General features: G+C 41.1%; 1 protein-coding gene across 4 annotated transcripts in view; it reads left to right on the plus strand.

Moving 5' to 3' along the window:
• The window catches only part of DENND1B (DENN domain containing 1B), a 285,090-nt gene that overhangs the window by 229,201 nt on the left and 35,414 nt on the right, over positions 1-20,475 (plus strand). For 3 of the 4 annotated variants that reach the window (XM_043484553.1, XM_043484552.1, XM_043484554.1), the window contains 5 exons: positions 3,921-4,011; positions 12,673-12,713; positions 13,458-13,526; positions 17,553-17,609; positions 18,453-18,560. In XM_043484553.1, coding sequence (XP_043340488.1) covers positions 3,921-4,011; positions 12,673-12,713; positions 13,458-13,526; positions 17,553-17,609; positions 18,453-18,560 — 366 coding nt within the window. Of the gene's footprint in view, positions 1-3,920; positions 4,023-12,672; positions 12,714-13,457; positions 13,527-17,552; positions 17,610-18,452; positions 18,561-20,475 lie in introns of those variants that run through there. The other variant, XM_043484555.1, reaches the window with a different exon arrangement.

The raw sequence follows: 20,475 nt of genomic DNA on the forward strand, positions 1-20,475 counted from the left end.
TCAGAACATATTTTTTATGTTTTTTTGTAAAGAAGCTTGCCATCCAAGTGTGTCCTTTATGTTTTATTGTATTTTTATAACGTTCATTTTATATTGTGTTTTAAAAGTTGAAGGTGGTGCATGTTCATTTCCATTAGACAGTAGTGCATATTGAACTGCATTTACAACAACATGTAGTTTCTTTAGATTCACTCAATCTCCTATTCAGATAGTTATTTGAAGATAAAGGCACTTCAGAAAACCTTAGTGATGTCAGTATCAAAAAGAGGCAGCAGGAAGCAGTTTTGCTGCTTAATTACATTTATCTTGTAACCTGTTATACCATCTTAAAATCACATCTAAGGATTAACCAGATCCACTTCATGTAATTGTTGATGACTTAGAGGGGATGATGTTATTGCTTTTAAGGAATATATTTATTCTTATTAAATAAATTTTAGCTATTTTTCATAATTAAATTATGGAATGTATACTGTGGAATTAGGCCTGTGAACTTTTTTGAGATTTCTAGTTATAATTTTTAAGTTTTGTGTGGTTATTTAGCATGTTTATTTCCAGGTTTTAATTTTTCCTTTTGGAATAAAAAGCAAAATATTAAGATTTATGTAAAAAGCATTATCTTAAAGCATACTCATGCATTCTTTTAAGAACCTACTTGTAACCTAGTTTTATCTTACATCTGAAGTACCTCCATTGTTATTTACAGTTTCACTTGTTATTGCTTGCCATTCTTAGCTAATTCTACCAAAATGTGTGTCTTGAGTACATGTTTGCTAAGTGATGTGTGTTATGTAGCCTTTGCTTTTCCAGCAAGTAATACTGTTTAGTTTAAAATTATCTCTCTGTCTACAACGGTAGCTACTGTTTTCACCTACTATGAAATTTTCCAGAGTTGTAAGAGTGGTGTGACCACGAACCAACCCCACTTGGGAAACAAAAAAAAGCTGTTATTGAATCAAAAATAGAAAAAGGAGTTTAGAGAACTGTTAGGTTCAGCATTCCTGTCCATTAATATCTCTTTTCAGTTATTCCTGGGGGTCTGCGTTGGTGTGTGTAATATGTATATGTGTGTGTGCACACAATCAACCTTTTAAGAACATTTTCATTAAGTGTGTATGTTGATAAGTGTCAGTCACTAAGAGGATTGTTTGCAAAGTCAGTGATAACATGGGGCATTTTACCAAGTGGTGATTTCTATTGGCTCAAATCACTAGTTTAGTAACACAAAGTAATTAGTCATGCTCAAAAATGCATCATCAGTAAATAGTTTTGAGATTTATCTCTTTTTAGACTTGAACTGTTCCACTCAAACTAAAATGAATGGATTATTTCCAGTAAACACAAAAATGAAAACCTTTTAAAAAGTCTTGTAGTCTTAATCTTTTAAGGCAAATTAAGTCCTTTAAAAGGATGTCTTAGTTTGTTCCATTTGTCAGTAATGTATTACTTTAAATTTATCATCGTGCTTCACCTTATTTTTTCAAAATCCATCACATTAGATCACTTTAGTTTGATTTATCATACTGTGTTGAAAATGTGTGTAAGTCAAATTCTGCAGGCATTTTAAACTACATTAGTTTCAAATTAACTGTTTATTGTATGTAGTAGCAAAGACACCCAGGATTGTAAGCTACTGCTTTTTAGCACAAGATGAAATGAGTAATTCCACACATTATAGTTATTTAACTCTTAAACCATGTGAAGTGTATGTGCTTTAGGATCATTTCTGTGTGTTCCGTTCCTTGGTAAGCATCTATTTCAAGTTACATGTTGGGTGTTAAAGCTGCCTCTACCCAAGGGGCCGTGACCCCTTCTCAGGAAGCGCGGGAGTTGAGGGAGATGGGGAGGGTGGCGTTGGGGAAAGTGGACCCGAGTATTTACCATCTGCTCTGTGCCTGCACCGCGGGCACTCGATGGGGCCGTGTAAGTTTGGAAGGGTGTGGTTGGTGCAGAGGGCTGTGTTAGTCTCAGTGGACAGCCCCGCAGTTCAGTTACGTGTCTGCTGTTTTTCAGATTCTTTTTCCATATGGGTTTATTACACAATATTGAGTAGCGTTCCCTGTGCTATACAGTAGGTCCTTGTTTATTTATGTTATGTATAGTAGTGTGTATCTGTTAATCCCCAATTCCTGATTTATCCATCACCTTTCCCCGTTGGTAACTAACTCTCACAAAACCCCATCAGACGTTTCTGTGTTATTATTCCCATTTTACAGAAGGGGAGACAGTCTCAGAGACGGCAGGCTGCCTGAGATCATAAAGCTAATGAGTGGCAGTGGGAGGCAAGCGCTCAGACCCCAGACTCCACGTTCACTTTAGTTTGTCATCTCGGTACCTCCTCCGCGCCAGGCATAATGCGGGTGTTAAATGGGTCATCTACGGGCCCTGCTCTCAGTTCTCGTTTTTATGAGAGCAGCTCATACTCTTGGCAAAAATGCCATGGCCGTGTCTTTTTAGATTATGTCCATTTAAACTCATTTTACCACGTTTTTGGTCAAAACCATTGTACAGTAATAAGGCAGTTAAACGTCATTTTGAACAGGAACCTGTTGGTTCATCGGCCATTCTTTCCTAGTTTGGGTCTGTGAGAGATTTCCGTCTCAGCGTCTTAACTGCTGACACGCTGTTAGTGGTCTCCAGTTTCTGCCTGGGAATGACACTGACCTCACCCCTCCTCTTGGTTAGTTTTGTCCATGAACCATTTAATCATAAAACCAGGGCAGACCATGAGAGGTTTTTAGAAGTCAAGGTCTCTTATGTTATCTAAACTTCAAATTTATAGGGTGAAAAAATCATGGCTAGGATTAATTAATTCTCTTAAGATGAAGAGGAGCATCTTATGTTAATCCTCAGATCCTCAAGTCTGTTCTTCAGACATCATTGAAGTCTTTCTTATGTTAGCCTTTGGCTCTCATGCCACGGAGCCTTAAAGACAATTCACCATCATCATGAGTGGAGAAACAACAAAACATTTATAGTATCTTTCATAATCTAAGCAACGCATGCGTCTGGTGCCACAGATCAACAATATAAAACTAACCAAGTGCCAGTGATACCTGTGTGTGTAAAGCGTGTCACTGGTTTATGCCTGGAGCTGGTCAACAGAACGATCACCTAAGGATATTTTCCGAAGCCCCGAGATTCCGCTTTGCTGCGTGTGTAGGAGCAGGGTGGAGATGGGGCAGAGCAGATGTTGTGCTGTGTTTTGAAGAGGATCTCTGGGTACTTTTGGTAGCATCAGGTTCCCACCCCCGTCTTTCCTTTCAGAATAGTGAAAAATATTGTTTAAGGTAACCCCGTGTGAGTCAACATGAATTTACCTGAATTTTATTCATATTCATAACCATAGTTTTGATCATTTGGTCAACACATTTGTTGGGAATTGTGAAGTTATATTTGTTTTATTATTAAGTGGTTAGAACTATCTGGTGCTCTTACCCTTTAGGACTAACAGATTAGATCTAGAGTGTTTTATTTTACTGGATGAAGTTAATATTAACCTCTAAGTACTAACATCTAACATTTCTTGGATGCTTCCTGTGTTAAACCTGTGTTAATTTAACATGTGCAGCCGTGTCCTGAAGCAAATACTGAGAACCTTGAGACCTAGGGGTGGATTCAGCCCCCCAGGGCAAGACTCGGCTGGCGGTAGCCTTGTGCAGACCCTCCAAGGGGCTGTGGTCTTTCTGTCCACACTGTTTTATTTATTAATGGAGTTAGGCTGTGCTGTACATTTGTCTAACTAGCTGCTATTTATGGTCCACCTGCCATCTCAGTGGTTTGCATTCTCTTGTTGTGTATCTGTGTTTATACACATATATGTATACCTGAATGTCTGCTGTTAGTACTTTTGGTGTAAGTAAAAATCTAATCTTATGAAGTAAATGACAGTTAACATATTTGACATGTTTTGATTTCAGTTTATCGATGGTCGACTGGCAAAACTAAATGCAGGAAAGGGTTTCTCTGATGCATTTGAAGAAGAGATCACTTCCGGCGGCTTTTGTGGAGGTAAAGACTAGTTCCATTGTGATTATCCGTTTTATGAATAACAGTTATCTATGATTTTTGCACCTGTGTCACATATGTCTACTTTGTAAACTACCGTTTTCTCATAAATATCTGATATCTTCAATACATTTTGTTCATCTTATAAAGAACTATAGTGTTGACTTACTTTGCCTGATATGTTATGCTAGGCATTCAGATGGTCTCATGAGCTGGCAATGGTTTGCTTGGATAGTCTCTTAATATGACTGGAAAAAAATGTCACAGAAATGCAGTTAGTTTGTTCCTCCTGACTGATTTTCTCTGCTAGAGAAATACTAGTGATATTTATCAATACTACTCGAGTAAGAATTAGAGAACTCAGATTGTGGTCCACGTAGTAGCTTTTAACGTAATCCAGAAAGACAGGTCTGAACATGACAACTGCTGTTACATTTTTAAGTAGGAGTGTCTTTATAGGAGTCTATGTTGTTGTGCTTTGCAGGCCCCTGCAGCATTAGGAACAGACTTTTCAGTTTACTGTCCCATGTTCTTACACTTGTCAGTGTGATAAGTGCTCACTTAAAGCAGTGGAAGGAGGCGTCTCATTTTGTATGTGTGACACACATTAGTGACATCCCACTTTTATTTAATATAATTAACTGTAATATAATTGAGCAGTTACATTGTTTGAAATGTCAGTAATTGAAACTGTGTTGTAGTATCTAGGAAATGAATGACTTAGGAACGGGTACTCTGTCCATGATGATCTGGTACCTAGTCCTGACTCTGTACTTCATGATCCAGCACCTGGTCCTGACTCTGTACTTGGTGATCCAGCACCTAGGCCTGATGCTGTACTTGGTGATCCGGCACCTGGTCCTGACTCTGTACTTGGTGATCCGGCACCTAGGCCTGACTCTGTACTTGGTGATCCGGCACCTGGTCCTGACTCTGTACTTGGTGATCCGGCACCTAGGCCTGACGCTGTACTTGGTGATCCGGCACCTGGTCCTGACTCTGTACTTGGTGATCCGGCACCTGGTCCTGACTCTGTACTTGGTGATCCGGCACCTGGTCCTGACGCTGTACTTGGTGATCCGGCACCTGGTCCTGACGCTGTACTTGGTGATCCGGCACCTAGGCCTGACTCTGTACTTGGTGATCCGACACCTAGGCCTGACACTGTACTTGGTGATCCGGCACCTGGTCCTGACTCTGTACTTGGTGATCCGGCACCTGGTCCTGACTCTGTACTTGGTGATCCGGCACCTGGTCCTGACGCTGTACTTGGTGATCCGGCACCTGGTCCTGACGCTGTACTTGGTGATCTGACACCTAGGCCTGACACTGTACTTGGTGATCTGGCACCTAGGCCTGACGCTGTACTTGGTGATCCGGCACCTAGGCCTGACTCTGTACTTGGTGATCCGGCACCTGGTCCTGGTGATCCGACCTAGGCCTGACGCTTTATGGTGATCCGGCACTAGGCCTGACTCGGTACTTGTGATCGCACCTAGCCTGACACCTGTACTTGGTGATCCGGCACCTGGTCCTGACTCTGTACTTGGTGATCCGGCACCTGGTCCTGACTCTGTACTTGGTGATCCGGCACCTGGTCCTGACTCTGTACTTGGTGATCCGGCACCTGGTCCTGACGCTGTACTTGGTGATCCGGCACCTGGTCCTGACGCTGTACTTGGTGATCCGGCACCTGGTCCTGACGCTGTACTTGGTGATCCGGCACCTGGTCCTGACGCTGTACTTGGTGATCCGGCACCTGGTCCTGACGCTGTACTTGGTGATCCGGCACCTAGGCCTGACGCTGTACTTGGTGATCCGGCACCTGGTCCTGACGCTGTACTTGGTGATCTGACACCTAGGCCTGACACTGTACTTGGTGATCGGCACCTAGGCCTGACGCTGTACTTGGTGATCCGGCACCTGGTCCTGACTCTGTACTTGGTGATCCGGCACCTAGGCCTGACTCTGTACTTGGTGATCCGGCACCTGGTCCTGACTCTGTACTTGGTGATCCGGCACCTAGGCCTGACTCTGTACTTGGTGATCCGGCACCTGGTCCTGACGCTGTACTTGGTGATCCGACACCTAGGCCTGACACTGTACTTGGTGATCCGGCACCTGGTCCTGACGCTGTACTTGGTGATCTGACACCTAGGCCTGACACTGTACTTGGTGATCTGGCACCTAGGCCTGACGCTGTACTTGGTGATCCGGCACCTAGGCCTGACTCTGTACTTGGTGATCCGGCACCTGGTCCTGACGCTGTACTTGGTGATCTGACACCTAGGCCTGACACTGTACTTGGTGATCTGGCACCTAGGCCTGATGCTGTACTTGGTGATCCGGCACCTGGTCCTGACTCTGTACTTGGTGATCCGGCACCTGGTCCTGACTCTGTACTTGGTGATCCGGCACCTGGTCCTGACTCTGTACTTGGTGATCTAGTACTTAGTCCTGACTCTGGCAGACAGTTTTGCTTGAAACCTTCAAAGTGTCCTCTTCATTCTTTCAGCCAATATTTGCTGAGTGTTTCCTATGTACCAGATGCTGTTCTAGATTTGGGACAAACTAAATGAATAATCCCCAGTGTGTTCATTTTCAGCTGGTGGTAATAGTGCTTCCCCACCCCCCACCCCCAAGTTATCTATAGGTTTAATTCAGGGGGATGGAAATCTTTAGTCTGTGTGTAAGTAAATAGTTTTTAGAGTTGAGGAATAAAAGGTGAAAAGACAAAGAATAATTAGTACTTATCTACAAATCTCCCAAAATTTAATTTTAATCTTAAATAAAATTTACTTTTGCACCACAAAAACACAAAAACTGTTGCAATCACTTGTTCACTGAAAGAGGTACAGGAGATCTGAGTGACTGTGGACCTCCCTCTGATGCAAGTAGGGTTGCGTTTCATGGAACACTTTCACCTTGGGGGAAAACTTAGTTTCCTTGACCTAGCAAGTGAGCTGAACATGCAGTCCTTCAGAAGCCCCTTGCTTTCCTCAGCTCACGGCAGAAAATTTAGCTTCAATGGAACTTCTGTGTTAAAATAATGCTTTTTTACTTTTCACCTCAGACAAGCAGAATATTGTCAGCTCATGGACAAGTTGCTTGCAGCACCTCCTGAGTATTTACATAACTGCGATCTCATTATTGTTCTGACCCGTGGGGCTGGTATCCCGTATGGAATTGGGGATGACACCGTGTGACAATAATGGGGTGGAACTAAGATCCTTTTGTGTAGTGAAATTCTGTAGTCTGCACCCTTGGTCCACAGACCTCAGTCACAGAGGAGAGCCTCGGTGGCTTTTATGGTGGGAGGAGGGTCACCAGATTTTTTCATGAAAGGTCCTACTGTTTAAAGAATAGAAGAATGTTTATCACCAGTTAGCAGCTGATTTAGAGACTGCTGCACTTTTAGTACAACTTAATGCCAGCTACTTTGTTGTTCTTTCTTAAAATAAAAAAAATGTTTTGAACACTTCTTTTACTTTTGGTGAGCCAGTACTGATCCAAAAGGAAAGCGTTCATTTTAGTAAGTTTGGGGCTTTCCCAGTGGTTAGTGGTAAAGAATCTACTTGTAATGCAGGAGACCTGGGTTTGATCCCTGGGTCAGGAAGATTACCCTGGAGAAGAAAATAGCAACTCACTCCAGTATTCTTGCCTGGAGAATCCCATGGACAGAGGAGCCTGGCAGGCTACAGTCCATGGGGTCACAAAGAGTCAGACAAGACTGAGCAAGTAAAAATCAACAGCAACATTTCAGTAGGTATAGCAAGAAAATACATTGAAAAAATTATGCTTGGTGATCGTGAGATTTTCTAATTGTTACATTTTAGGCTATTATCTTAGAGAGACATAGAGATTCATCTTAGAGGAAATTAAAGCAAAATCATTAAGATTTGAATAGATGAATAATCTAATAAAAATTAGCAGTGTTCTTACTAATGAGATATATGTGTATATAAAGTTCCAAAAAATAGTTCCTAGAAGTCAGCTGAAACATTTTTTATCTGGACTGCTTTTGTGAGAAAGAATAGGTCTGAGGTAGTGAACTGCTCTTCAAAAGTAAACTGTTGTAGCTTTCTCCTTTCTCTCCTAGTTACAATGGAAATGATGATTAATGTTCATGCTTCCTGAATTAGTATGAGGCAGAAGCTCTTCTAAGAGCTCTCCAAATATTATCTCACTTAACCCTCCCAGCACCCCAGGAGGGACTTCGAGCATCCTTATTTTACTGAGGGCACCCACCTCAGTAATTTGCCCAAGGTCACACGTGACTGCCTGGCTTCAAAGCTCTCACTTTAATAACTGTGATATATGCCTTCTTATGATAAGAGATCGTTTTAATTAGAAGGCCTTTAGTAAACAAGAGCAGTACTCAGGGCTTCTCTGCTCTGATGGATAAAAGCAAAATTCCTGTCTCTTTTGATTATCCTTTGAAGATTTTATATATATATATATATAAAACCCTCAGGAAGATCACTATAGGAGAAATCAACAGTCACTGGAGTTAAAGGAATCATTATGTTTCTCTAAGGAAAAATCACTGAGAAACTTTAGACAAGCATCTCATTTCTCCCCCGTCTAGGCCATTAGTGTGGCGGTTTATGCGCTGTTTTTGTTACTGATGCGCATGGTCGTGATGGCATGAATATGTGTGGTGGAGCCCTGGCCTCACTGTGGCTCTGGCTGAAGCACAGAGCAAGGCAGTCCCACACAGAACACGCCTGTTCACGCGGAATCTAGAGCTGTGGTTAAGGGCCATGAACGCATGGAGATTTTCCAAAACTGTTCTCTGTCCCGTGAACCCCTCTGGTCAAAACTGTTCAGGAAATCCATGTTACTCCTGGTCCCTTTTGTGGGACCCTTGTAGAACACTCAGTCTTATCCTGAGAAGAAAGGGAAGAGAATATCGGGAAATACATAAAGAGAAGAATGTCATGGGGTTAAAAGATCATCATAGAGGCCACAAGTAGGACGAAGGAGCCATTAGATAAACACAAATACCAGTCTGTGAAAAGCAGCTCAGGAATATTGAGTCAAGAACATGTTTATTTCCCCCCCCCCATAATTTTTAAAATTGATTTACAATGTTGTATTAGTTTGAGGTATGTAACATAGTGATTCTGTATTTTTATAGATTATACTCCATTTAAAGTTATTATCAGTGAGTTCCCTGGCAGCCTAGTTAGGACTCGACCTTTTCACTCCCAGAGTCACGGGCTTGATCCCTAGTTTGGGATCTAAGATCCCACAAGCCTCACTGCTTGACCAGAATAAGGAAAAAAACCTCTGTACCCTTTTGGGGTTTCCCTGGTGGTTCAGACGGTAACGAATCTGCCTACAATGCAGGGCACCCAGGTTCGATCCCAGGTTTGGGAAGATCCCTTGGAGAAGGGAATGGCAACCTACTCCATTATTCTTGCCTGGAGAATTCCATGGACAGAGGAGCCTGGTGGGCAACAGTCCAGAGACTCTTTGGGGTCACAAAGAGTCAGATACGACTGAGCAACTAACACTTTCTCACTTTCAAAGTTATTTTAAGATATTAGCTGTACATTATACTATATTTTATTTTATACCTAGTAGTTTGGACCTTAATTTTTTTCATTTAAAATCAATGAAAAAAATAGATATTAAAAATCCATGTCTAGTTTTTTAAACTTTAAAAAGCAGACGCATTTTCAGGTTGATTTTATATGGAGTGTGTGGTCACTCTCCCCATCAATAGCGTTTGTTTCTTCATTAGTTCCCCAGCAGAGTCTGGTCAGTCTTGTGTTTATTTAATCCTGTTTCTTTCTTTACTGACTGGTAACCAAAGGAATCCGAAGGGGTGGTAGTAATCATTAGTTTCAGTGGTGTTTTTCTGGCCTCACTGAACAATTTAGACCAATTTACGTTTTTTGATAAGTAACAACAGATTACTGGAATTTAATATATTTGACAAGAAAAACTGCAGAAGTGAGAAACCAAGATATTTTGTCCTTGAATGTGAGAAAATCGCTTGTTTGATTAACAAGAACAATGTTAAGAATTTCCTCAATAATGCTTACTATTTCTACAATCTACTTTAAAAGAAACACTAAGGATTTTTGGTGTGTGTGTGTGTGTTTTTCCCCAGCTTTCAGATTTATTTTTTGAGAAGTAAATTGGCCTTTTAAAACACACATTATCAGAGAATAGAGTGCTTGTCTCACAGATTTTATGGAAATAGGTGTCTTCACTCTTAAAAGCACTAGAATTAAGAGAGACAATTAGCCTTTTAAAATATTTTTTGACAGAAATCTACCTAAGTTGTACCACCTGTTTTCCTATTACCTTAAGCTGCTTCTTCAGGGACTTCCTGTTTGTGCCGAGCCCGTGATTCCACGTTGTTATTCTGAGTGGCTCTCTCTCTCAGCCGTTTCTCCTCAGGGCGGCTCTGAGCGGCCCCCTGCCCTTTGTAGTGTAGCCGCTTCTGAAGTGACGCGGAGGACAGCTCTGTGTGATTTCCCTTATATTGTATTTAGCAACCCCGAAGGACTGATGACCCGAGAATTAAACACCGAGATTCTTCCTCAGCGGCCGTCCTTGTGAGCGCAGGCAGATGATCACCTCAGAGCGCCAGTGTCCCCGCCAGGCGGGCCGTCGTCCTGTCACCAAGGGCAGGCCGTGCTGCCGCGTGCTCCGCTTGCGCCTCGCGCCGCAGCGGCCAGGCACCAGACCGGCCCCGGCCTCCGGCCCCAGGTCGGGCTGGCCTGACCTCTGGCCCGCCGGCCCCAAGCCCCCTGCCCCCTCGTCCACCCGCTTTGCCTGTTTCTTAGTAGAAGGGTGCGACTCAAGAGGCGTAACGTAGATAACGTTTAACAACCTAGGAAGGGCTGAAGATGAGCTTTTACTCCTCACGACTGTCGCTGGAGACACTGACCTTTCTGTAACTACTCTGAGGTTTTACGGCAGTTATTTTCTTTGTGGTTCAGAGGTTTAAAAACACATTTTCTGCAGTGACACGTGTTCCAGGATGCTAGATAGTTATCACAGAGTAGTTGGTGTTTTTCTTTCCATTTTCTTAAATTCATTTTGGGAAATGCAATAAAACACTTTCCAGAATACCATGAATAATAATCAAGTTATAAATATGTGATTTCTACACAACCATTTTTAGTAGAGAAGTAAAAAGTGTATGAACTGATGAGAACTTTGAATATAGAAGAAAACCTGTATGAATAATCTGGATAAAGACATAATGTTTATTTTCTGTTGTTGATAGAATCTCCTTGAGATATAACTGAATAGAATAATTGGGATTTTTTCTCATCATTTTACAAGGGAAGGCTTAAAGTTTTTTTGGTCAGGCCATATACCATCTGAAACTTGTGCCCTTCAAGCACTGCAGATTGTTTTTATATGGTCTATTTTAGATAGATACATTTTGCTATAATCATTTCACAAGGTTAGAAAAATATTATTTTCCCCATATTTATTCTTCCAGAAAAGGTGCAGTGCAGTGCTGTACCTTTTCTGAAAGAATAGAGTAAGAGACATTTTTCAGAATAGTTGTTTCTTGATATTTCTTTGAAATTAGGGAGAGACATTAAGTTCAAGATTGAATCCAGAGCTGGACGTTTTTGGCCTGATGCTGGTTAGGGATGCAGAGGTATCCGCTGGGAAGATACTTGGCCTAAGGACCCTCTGCCCCTGAGTTGTAACAGCAGGGTGACGTGTTTCTTAAGAAGCCAAAACCACACACAGGAGCAGTCTGCTTTGGGCGCCTTTGTACCAGGTGGTCAGCCTCTGAGTAGCCTTTGGAACTTTGTTTTTGTCTTGCAGGAGTATTTAAGGTTTAAACAACCAGGAAGGTAGAGGAAATCTGACTGAAGTCAGTTGATACAAATGTTACTTTAGTTGTGTGGCCTTCTTTTGCCTTTTTTTTTTTTTTTTTTTTTGCCTTCTTATATCATCTTATTGATTAAATGAATTAGCATATTTGGAGCCAAATGTATATGATTGCTGGTTTTACTGAACTGGTCTTGCCGGCATTTGAACTTTCTAATAGCCATGAGGAGCTACTGCCATATCTCCTTGGGTAATACCTTTCTGATTTGGATTTACAACTAGAGAGTATTTTCAGAACATTCTGCAGGTTCATTGCAATAAAGTAAAATTTGCTATCAGTTAATACCTATGTCTAACAACTGTAGAAGAATCTTTTTTGTCCTCAAGATTCTTTATATTTCTAAATTTCCTTCTGGTTTTTTCCTTTCCTTATGTATTTTAAATATTATTTTAAGATAACCCTAATTGTGTAAAAGAGCCAGACTTTTACAAAACACCATAGACATAAATATTGAAAAATCAGTTTAAAAGACATAGGAATTTTGGATATCAAAATGTTATTTTTTCCCCCTCTGAAAGTAGTATTATAATGAAAGAATGCTTTAACATATTATCTTCTTATGTGAGTAAAGAAAAAGTATCTAGTCTTAAAAATGCTAGTTACTATGTTCCTAAGAATTAGAGCATTTATTATTAATACTTCTTACAATGAATTGCTTCTTTTACAACATTGCAGATAAATAAAATTTGCCTGCTAAAATCTTGGAAATAACTAGTTTTTGGTGAATTTGGGTTTATGGATTTATTTTTGATCAGATATTCCTGACATCTTATTTTTATACATTCCAGGGAACTCAAAGTCATATCAGCAATGGGTGCATACAGTCAAGGTAATAATAAACCTTTACAGTTTTTTTTTTTTTTCTTTCACTTTAACGATATGGGAAAATGTTCAGTTCAGGTCTACTGTTTATATCTATGCTGTTTATGGGCAATATTTTAAATGTGTCTATATTTTCTCACACTTTAACATTTTTATTTTTTGCTTATAGTTTGTTGCCTTTTATAAAGAAAATTTTTAAATGAAAAGCTTTTGTCTTTATATTTTTCAAATAAATGGCTTTATTTGAAAAGCATGATTTTGCTGTCACATTATAATATATTCTGGAAGATCTCTCTCTTCTTAGATGGAGTGGTAGGGCTTGATGGGAATGTTATCATTTCTGGTAATGTGCTTTTGTTAACATGATTTTTTTTTTAAACATAACTCTCTCTCACAGATTGCGACTTTATTGCCGAACACTAAAACATTTGAGAAACAGTTGATTGTATATCTTTTTTATTAAGCTTTATATATATGTATATATACTGGTCACATTGCCTACATCTGCCTAAACCACAAAGATGAAAGGATTGTGTTACACCAATTAAAAGAATAGAGGAGAATGTTTACATTTCGTATGGAGTTACTATAGCATATATAAAAGCTTGAAACCATTTAACATGACATAATTTTGTAAGTCTTTCTTTAACCTGTGAGAAAAGCTCTTAATTCTATATCATCAACAATGCTTTGTTCTCAGGACAGTCGGGCCCCAAATCTTTAGGAGCACGTTTCTGTTTTTCCCTTGCAGAAAGGAGGCGCACTGTTCAACACGGCAGTGACCAAAGCAAGCCCTGCTGTGCGAACGGCGTATAAATTTGTGAGTGCTCTTGTGATGTTTAAAAATTCTGTTGATAAAATTTTACAACATTTTCCTAGATGACACACATGTAAATCTAGAATATTTTCTGTTTTCCTTTACATAAATTTAGAGTTAATATTGACCTAAGCAAACTCAGTTATTAAAATTGTATCATTGTCTAGGCAGGGTGTTTCTTTTATATGCTTTAAAAATTGTTCTTTGATTTCAAAGCTGTCAGCAAAATTGTGCCCTCAGATTGAAGCAGTCCACGATGAAGTGACAGTTTTAAAGATTTGTTTCTTTTATTTAGCAGCATACTTTAAATTCTCATTGTGTACTTGAGACTTAACTAGAAAAAAATTTTTAAAAAATATGACAAGCTCTCTTGCCTCAAAGGTCGTCCTTTGACTTTGCAAAGTTAAAACCCCCCATTGATATCTCATGGCTTATAGTAAAACAATAACAACACCAGGAGCTACCACAGCAAGTAAATAATTAACAAAATGGAAGTCTCTCTGCTCTGATCGCCGAGACCCTTCAGACCCGGCCCCTCCCATCCTGGATCATTTCCCTGAGGCCCCCAGCCCTGGTGTCTCCAGGTCTGAGATCCTTCTCGTTCCACGGGTGCAGGACGTTCTCCTCTGTGTCTTCATCCTTCACAATCTGTCCCTGCTGCCAGGGACATCCTTTCCTTGGCTTCTGTCCACCTACTAAATCATCCTACAGGTTTATTTTAGATTAGACATTCAGTCAGTTCAGTTCAGTTCAGTCGCTCAGTCGTGTCCGATTCTTTGCAACTCCATGAATCGTAGCACGCCAGGCCTCCCTGTCCATCACCAACTCCCAGAGTTTACTCAAACTCATGCCCATCGAGTCGGTGATGCCATCCAGCCATGTCATCCTCTGTCGTCCCCTTCTCCTCCTGCCCTCAATCCCTCCCAGCATCAGGGTCTTTTCCAATGAGTCAACTCTTCACATGAGGTGGCCAGAGTATTAGAGTTTCAGCTTCAGCATCAGTCCTTCCAATGAACACCCAGGACTTATCTCCTTCAGGATGGACTGGTTGGATCTCCTTGTGGTCCAAGGGACTCTCAAGAGTCTTCTCCAACACCACAGTTCAAAAGCATCAATTCTTCAGCACTCAGCTTTCTTCACAGTCCAACTCTCACATCCATACATGACCACTGGAAAAACCATAGCCTTGACCAGACGGACCTTTGTTGGCAAAGTAATATCTCTGCTTTTTGATATGCTATCTAGGTTGGTCATAACTTTCCTTCCAAGGAGTAAGCGTCTTTTAATTTCATGGCTGCAGTCACCATCCGCAGTGATTTTGGAGCCCCCAAAAATAAAGTCTGACACTGTTTCCACTGTCTTCCCATCTACTTACCATGAGGTGATGGGACCAGATGCCATGATCTTAGTTTTCTGAATGTTAAGCTTTAAGCCAACTTTTTCACTCTCCTCTTTCACTTTCATCAAGAGGCTTTTTAGTTCCTCTTCACTCTCTGCCATAAGGGTGGTGTCATCTGCATATGTGAGGTTATTGATATTTCTCCCGACAATCTTGATTCCAACTTGTACTCTTCCAGCCCAGCGTTTCTCATGATGTACTCTGCATATAAGTTAAATAAACAGGGTGACAATATACAGCCTTGACATACTCCTTTTCCTATTTGGCACCAGTCTGTTGTTCCATGTCCTGTTCTAACTGTTGCTTCCTGACCTGCATACAGATTTCTCAAGAGGCAGATCAGGTGGTCTGGTATTCCCATTTCTTTCAGAATTTTCCACAGTTTATTGTGATCCACACAGTCAAAGATTTTGGCATAGTCAATAAGCAGAAATAGATGTTTTTCTGGAAATCTCTTGCTTTTTTGATGATCCAGTGGATGTTGGCAAGTTGATCTCTGGTTCCTCTGCCTTTTCTAAAACCAGCTTGAACATCTGGAAGTTCTCAGTTCATGTATTGTTGAAGCCTGGCTTGGAGAATTTTGAGCATTACTTTACTAGTGTGTGAGATGAGGGCAATTGTGCAGTCGTTTGAGCATTCTTTGGGATTGCCTTTCTTAGGGATTGGAATGAAAACTGACCTTTTCCAGCCCTGTGGCCACTGCTGAGTTTTCCAAATTTGCTGGCATATTGAGTGCAGCACTTTCACAGCGTCATCTTTCAGGATTTGAAATAGCTCAACTGGAATTCTATCACCTCCACTAGCTTTGTTCATAGTGATGCTTTCTAAGGCCCACTTGACTTCACATTCCAGGATGTCTGGCTCTAGGTGAGTGATCACATCATCGTGATTATCTGGGTCGTGAAGATCTTTTTTGTACAGTTCTTCTGTGTATTCTTGCCACCTCTTCTTAATATCTTCTGCTTCTGTTAGGTCCATACCATCTCTGTCCTTTATCGAACCCATCTTTGCATGAAATGTTCCCTTGGTATCTCTAATTTTCTTGAAGAGATCTCTAGTCTTTCCCATTCTGTTGTTTTCCCCTATTTCTTTGCATTGATAACTGAGGGAGGCTTTCTTATCTTTCCTTGCTCTTCTTTGGAACTCTGCATTCAGATGGGAATATCTTTCCTTTTCTCCTTTGCTTTTCACTTCTCCTCTTTTCACAGCTATTTGTAAGGCCTGCTTAGACAACCATTTTGCCTTTTTGCATTTCTTTTCCATGGGGATGGTCTTGATCCCTGTCTCCTGTACAGTGTCACGAACCTCCGTCCATAGTTCGTCAGGCTCTCTGTCTATCAGATCTAGTCCCTTAAATCTATTTCTCACTTCCACTGTACAGGCATAAGGGATTTGATTTAGGTCATACCTGAATGGTCTAGTGCTTTTCCCTACTTTCTTCAGTTTAAGTCTGAATTTGGCAACAAGGAGTTCATGATCTGAGCCACAGTCAGCTCCCGGTCTTGTTTTTGCTGACTGTATAGAGCTTCTCCATCTTTGGCCGAAACGAATATAATCAATCTGATTTCAGTGTTGACCATCTGATGATATCCATGTGTAGAGTCTTCTCTTGTGTTGTTGGAAGAGGGTGTTTGCTATGACGAGTGGGTTCTCTTGGCAAAACTCTATTAGCCTTTGCCCTGCTTCATTCCGTACTCCAAGGCCAAATTTGCCTGTTACTCCAGGTGTTTCTTGACTTCCTACTTTTGCATCCCAGTCCCCTATAATGAAAAGGACGTCTTTTTTGGATGTTAGTTCTAAAAGGTCTTGTAGGTCTTCATAGAACTGTTCAACTTCAGCTTCTTCAGCGTTACTGGTTGGGGCATAGGCTTGGATTACCGTGATATTGAATGGTTTGCCTTGGAAATGAACAGAGATCATTCTGTCATTTTTGACATTAGTTCTCATCAAAAAAAGTTCCTCAGCCCCACCACAAGGCTTCTCTACCTTTTCTGTGCTTCCACGGGGCCTGTGGGCCTCCCTCCGTTTCAGCACTTGTGACTGTGCCTCTGTCTCTGTAGGAGACTCTTAGGAGCTGATTGGGATTCAGTAAAACTTGCTTTGTGACCCTATGGACTGCAGCCCACCAGGCTCCTCTGCCCATGGGATTTCCCAGGCAAGAATGCTGGAGTGGGTTGCCATTTCCTTCTCCAGGGTATCTTCCCAACCCAGGGATCCAACCTGGGTCTCCTGCATCATTGCAGGAATTTCTTAAAGTCTAAACGTTTGCCCAAAAATAACCCGCTGCTGTGATGCGCTTTCTCTTTTCCTTCCCCATTTGTCAGGCCAGGTTATGGCTAGGCAATGGCCATCTGGTGGTCTCTGGTGTTTTTATAGCCTTGGAGGCAAAGTAGGGTAACTGCTAGCCTTTGGGTGATCCCATGTGCAAACAGAGACTAATGCTTTCCCCACCTCATTCAGGTATAATGGTGGGTGGAATGGATCCCTGAAAACGGAGCTTTAGATGACAGGTTCTTCTTTTTCTTTGTAACATGACAAGTTAGTAATTTTCTCTCAGTGGGATCTCGTACACTTATCCCTTAAACTTGATGGAACTGTGCTGAGCAGACCCCCGTGTTGTCGTTTTCCAGGCCAAGAATCACGCAAAGCAGGGGATAAAGGAGGTGAAGAGCAAGCTCAGACACAAGGTGCGTCCAGCGCGTCTCGTTCCACCTGGATTCCTGTGTTAGTGTGAAGCTTATCCTGCACAAATCACACGGGGTTTATGTTTTTAATGACTTTGGAAATGTGCTTAGCCCTTTGTTCAAGGATGCATTTTTCATAACAAGCCCCATGGCAGCTATCTGCCATTCTATACGTACCCCCTGAACAATCTCTTTACCGTTTGCATATTTTATCACAGAGGTGCGGAGGGCTTCAAAGGTGCTTTAACAGGTTGTATGTCTTCATAAAGTTGATTGCCTTGATATCAAAATTGAAATTCTTGCTTCAAGCTGAGACTTTTTTTTTTTTTTTAATGATGATCTCTGGTGCAGAATTAAGGCAGAAATGTCATCACTGGGCTTTACCAGATCTTTCCAATAGTAGCTACTTTAAATTGAAGCATGTTCTTAATTTACAAAGGAGGTGTATTTGAATCTATGAATGTTGCATATATGTGAATAGGTATAGGTATGTATATATGTGTTTGAGTTGATTACATATTATATTTTTGAAGATTTTATCAGTTATGTTTTGAATTTCTACCTTTGAAGAGAAGAAACTATTTAAAACTTCCATTGTAGTAATGAAGCGTGAATGGGCTTCATATAAACTTTATTCAAATTGTTCAAAAAAGTCAGAGATTTTGGGAGTTTTTAATTCATAATATATAAAAATCCATTTTCTTCCTAAATAGCTCTTTTTAAACTTACATTCCAAGTGTTAATTTTGTTATTTGCACCTGTATCAGATACTGTCTATTAATTGGAAAACCTTAGTAATAAAATGAGTACTTTAGAATAACCACTTGTGGATCTCTTTGCGTGTAGGAAAACGAGGATGACTTTGGGACTTGTTCCGGTTCGGTGCAATACACGCCCATTTACACGTTACACGGAGAGAGGGGAGGAAACCTAGCCAGACGGAAGATTTCCCAGGTGAGAGGATTCACCCTCCTGTCTCCCAGAGTCTGATATTATATTGATTTCAATGATTTCTTCAGGAACAATTTTGGACCCACTGATTTTTTTTTTTTAATCATATGGTAAGAAATTCTCTGATGATGGTCAGTATGGGCAGGCGGAGTCTGGACAGGTGCAAGGGGCCTGTGAGCCCTGGGTCCAGGTACCACTCCACGCCCATCACTGGGTCATGGCCTCATGGTGAGTCGGGGGAGACAGGGCCGTGTGCGGTTGTGCAGCAGCGGGGGCAGCTTAATGACGGCTTCCTTAACTACAAAATAAGGTGAAGCTCATACATGGGGATCTGACTGCTATAGTACTCTGTAGAAATTAGAACATGGAGTAATGTATGTCTGTCTTTTTCTAAAGTTAGATGTTTTGTTTGCTGTAAGTAGTTTAAAGCTTCTGCTTCCACCTAATGCTACTTCACATACTATCCTAAAGTAGGAATGTGTCCGGGATCAGAGCTGTGTGTGTGTGTCTGATTTCGCATCGCAAGTGTGCTTCTGTAGGATTTTAAGAAGCAGAAATTGCACACACCTCATACTTTAAGTGGTCTTAGAAAACTGCCTTTTGAAAGGAGTTTGTGAGTAGATTAAAGTTAAGAAACCATTGAACTGGAAGCAGCCGCAACGCTTCATCTATCACAGCCACCAGTTTACACACGAGGAAGCTGACGCCGAGTGGTCACGCCGCTTGCCCGACGTGCTGGGCGCCCCCCTCCGTGCGCAGGTGGCTCCCCTGGCCGCACAGACTCGGCGCGGGTCCTGCGTCTTCAGGGACGGGGAAGGGCCGCGAGGCTGTGCTCTAGAACCTCCGCCCTTGTAAAGACGACCCGTTCGGTCAGCCATTCAACAGCTGTTATGTATCAGGTACTTTTCTAGGTATTTTGGAAAAACTTAAAAGTTCTTTGCTTTAAGGGGCTGTTTTTATAACATACAAAATGCCTTCTCTATGATTTATCTGTTTGTTAAGCTTACATTTTCATACGTTAGTCTTGCTCAATTGCAGCGTATTGGCAGTGAATGCTGGTTGTATGACCTGAAGCAAGCCTTTCAGTGAAATAATTATCTCACAAGGGGAAGAGCCTTTTCTGGTTCTCCCTGTTAACTGGAATACATTTATAAACTTGTAAATTAACGGTGGATTTGCAATCAGTTTCTTAATTCTCCCATCATTAGAATGTTCACTTCCCGTTTGTCTGTTCTCAAACTTTGATAGCTTAAAAACTTAACCAAAATGTTTACTGCTTTAATGTTCGAGCACTTAGATCATATGTATATTTATGTGTGCGTGTGTGTGTGTGTATATATGTGTGTGTATGTATATATATATATATATATATATAAAGCATGATAGATAGATTTTTGAATTCTTTGATTTCTTTAGTTATCTATTGGTTGTTTAGTAGCATGTTGTTTAGCCTCCACATGTTTGTGTTTTTTATAGTTTTTTCCTGTAATTTATTTTTAATCTCAACAGTGTTGTGATCAGAAAACATGCTTGATGTGATTTCCGTCGTCTTAACTTTCCCAAGGCCTGCCCTGTGGGCCAGCGCGTGGTCAGTCATAGCGCACACTGCATCTGCCCTTGAGAAGAACGTGCTTTTGGATGGAATGCTTTTATTTATACTTTAGACCACCTGGTCTAATGCGTCATTTAAGGTTGATTTTCTGCCTGGATGTTCTGCCCATTGATGAAAGTAGGGTGCTGAAGTCCCCCACTATTACTGTGTTACTATTGCTTTCTCCCTTCACTGTTGTTACTATTTTCCTTATATATTGAGGTGCTCCTGCATTGGGTGCATATATATTTACAATTGTTTTATCTCCTTCTTGAATTGATCCCTTGATCATTATGTAGTGTCTTTTTCTTTTTTAAACCTTGCAAC

This window comes from Cervus canadensis, chromosome 13 (assembly GCF_019320065.1).
Source record: "Cervus canadensis isolate Bull #8, Minnesota chromosome 13, ASM1932006v1, whole genome shotgun sequence".
NCBI classification, from domain to species: domain Eukaryota; kingdom Metazoa; phylum Chordata; class Mammalia; order Artiodactyla; family Cervidae; genus Cervus; species Cervus canadensis.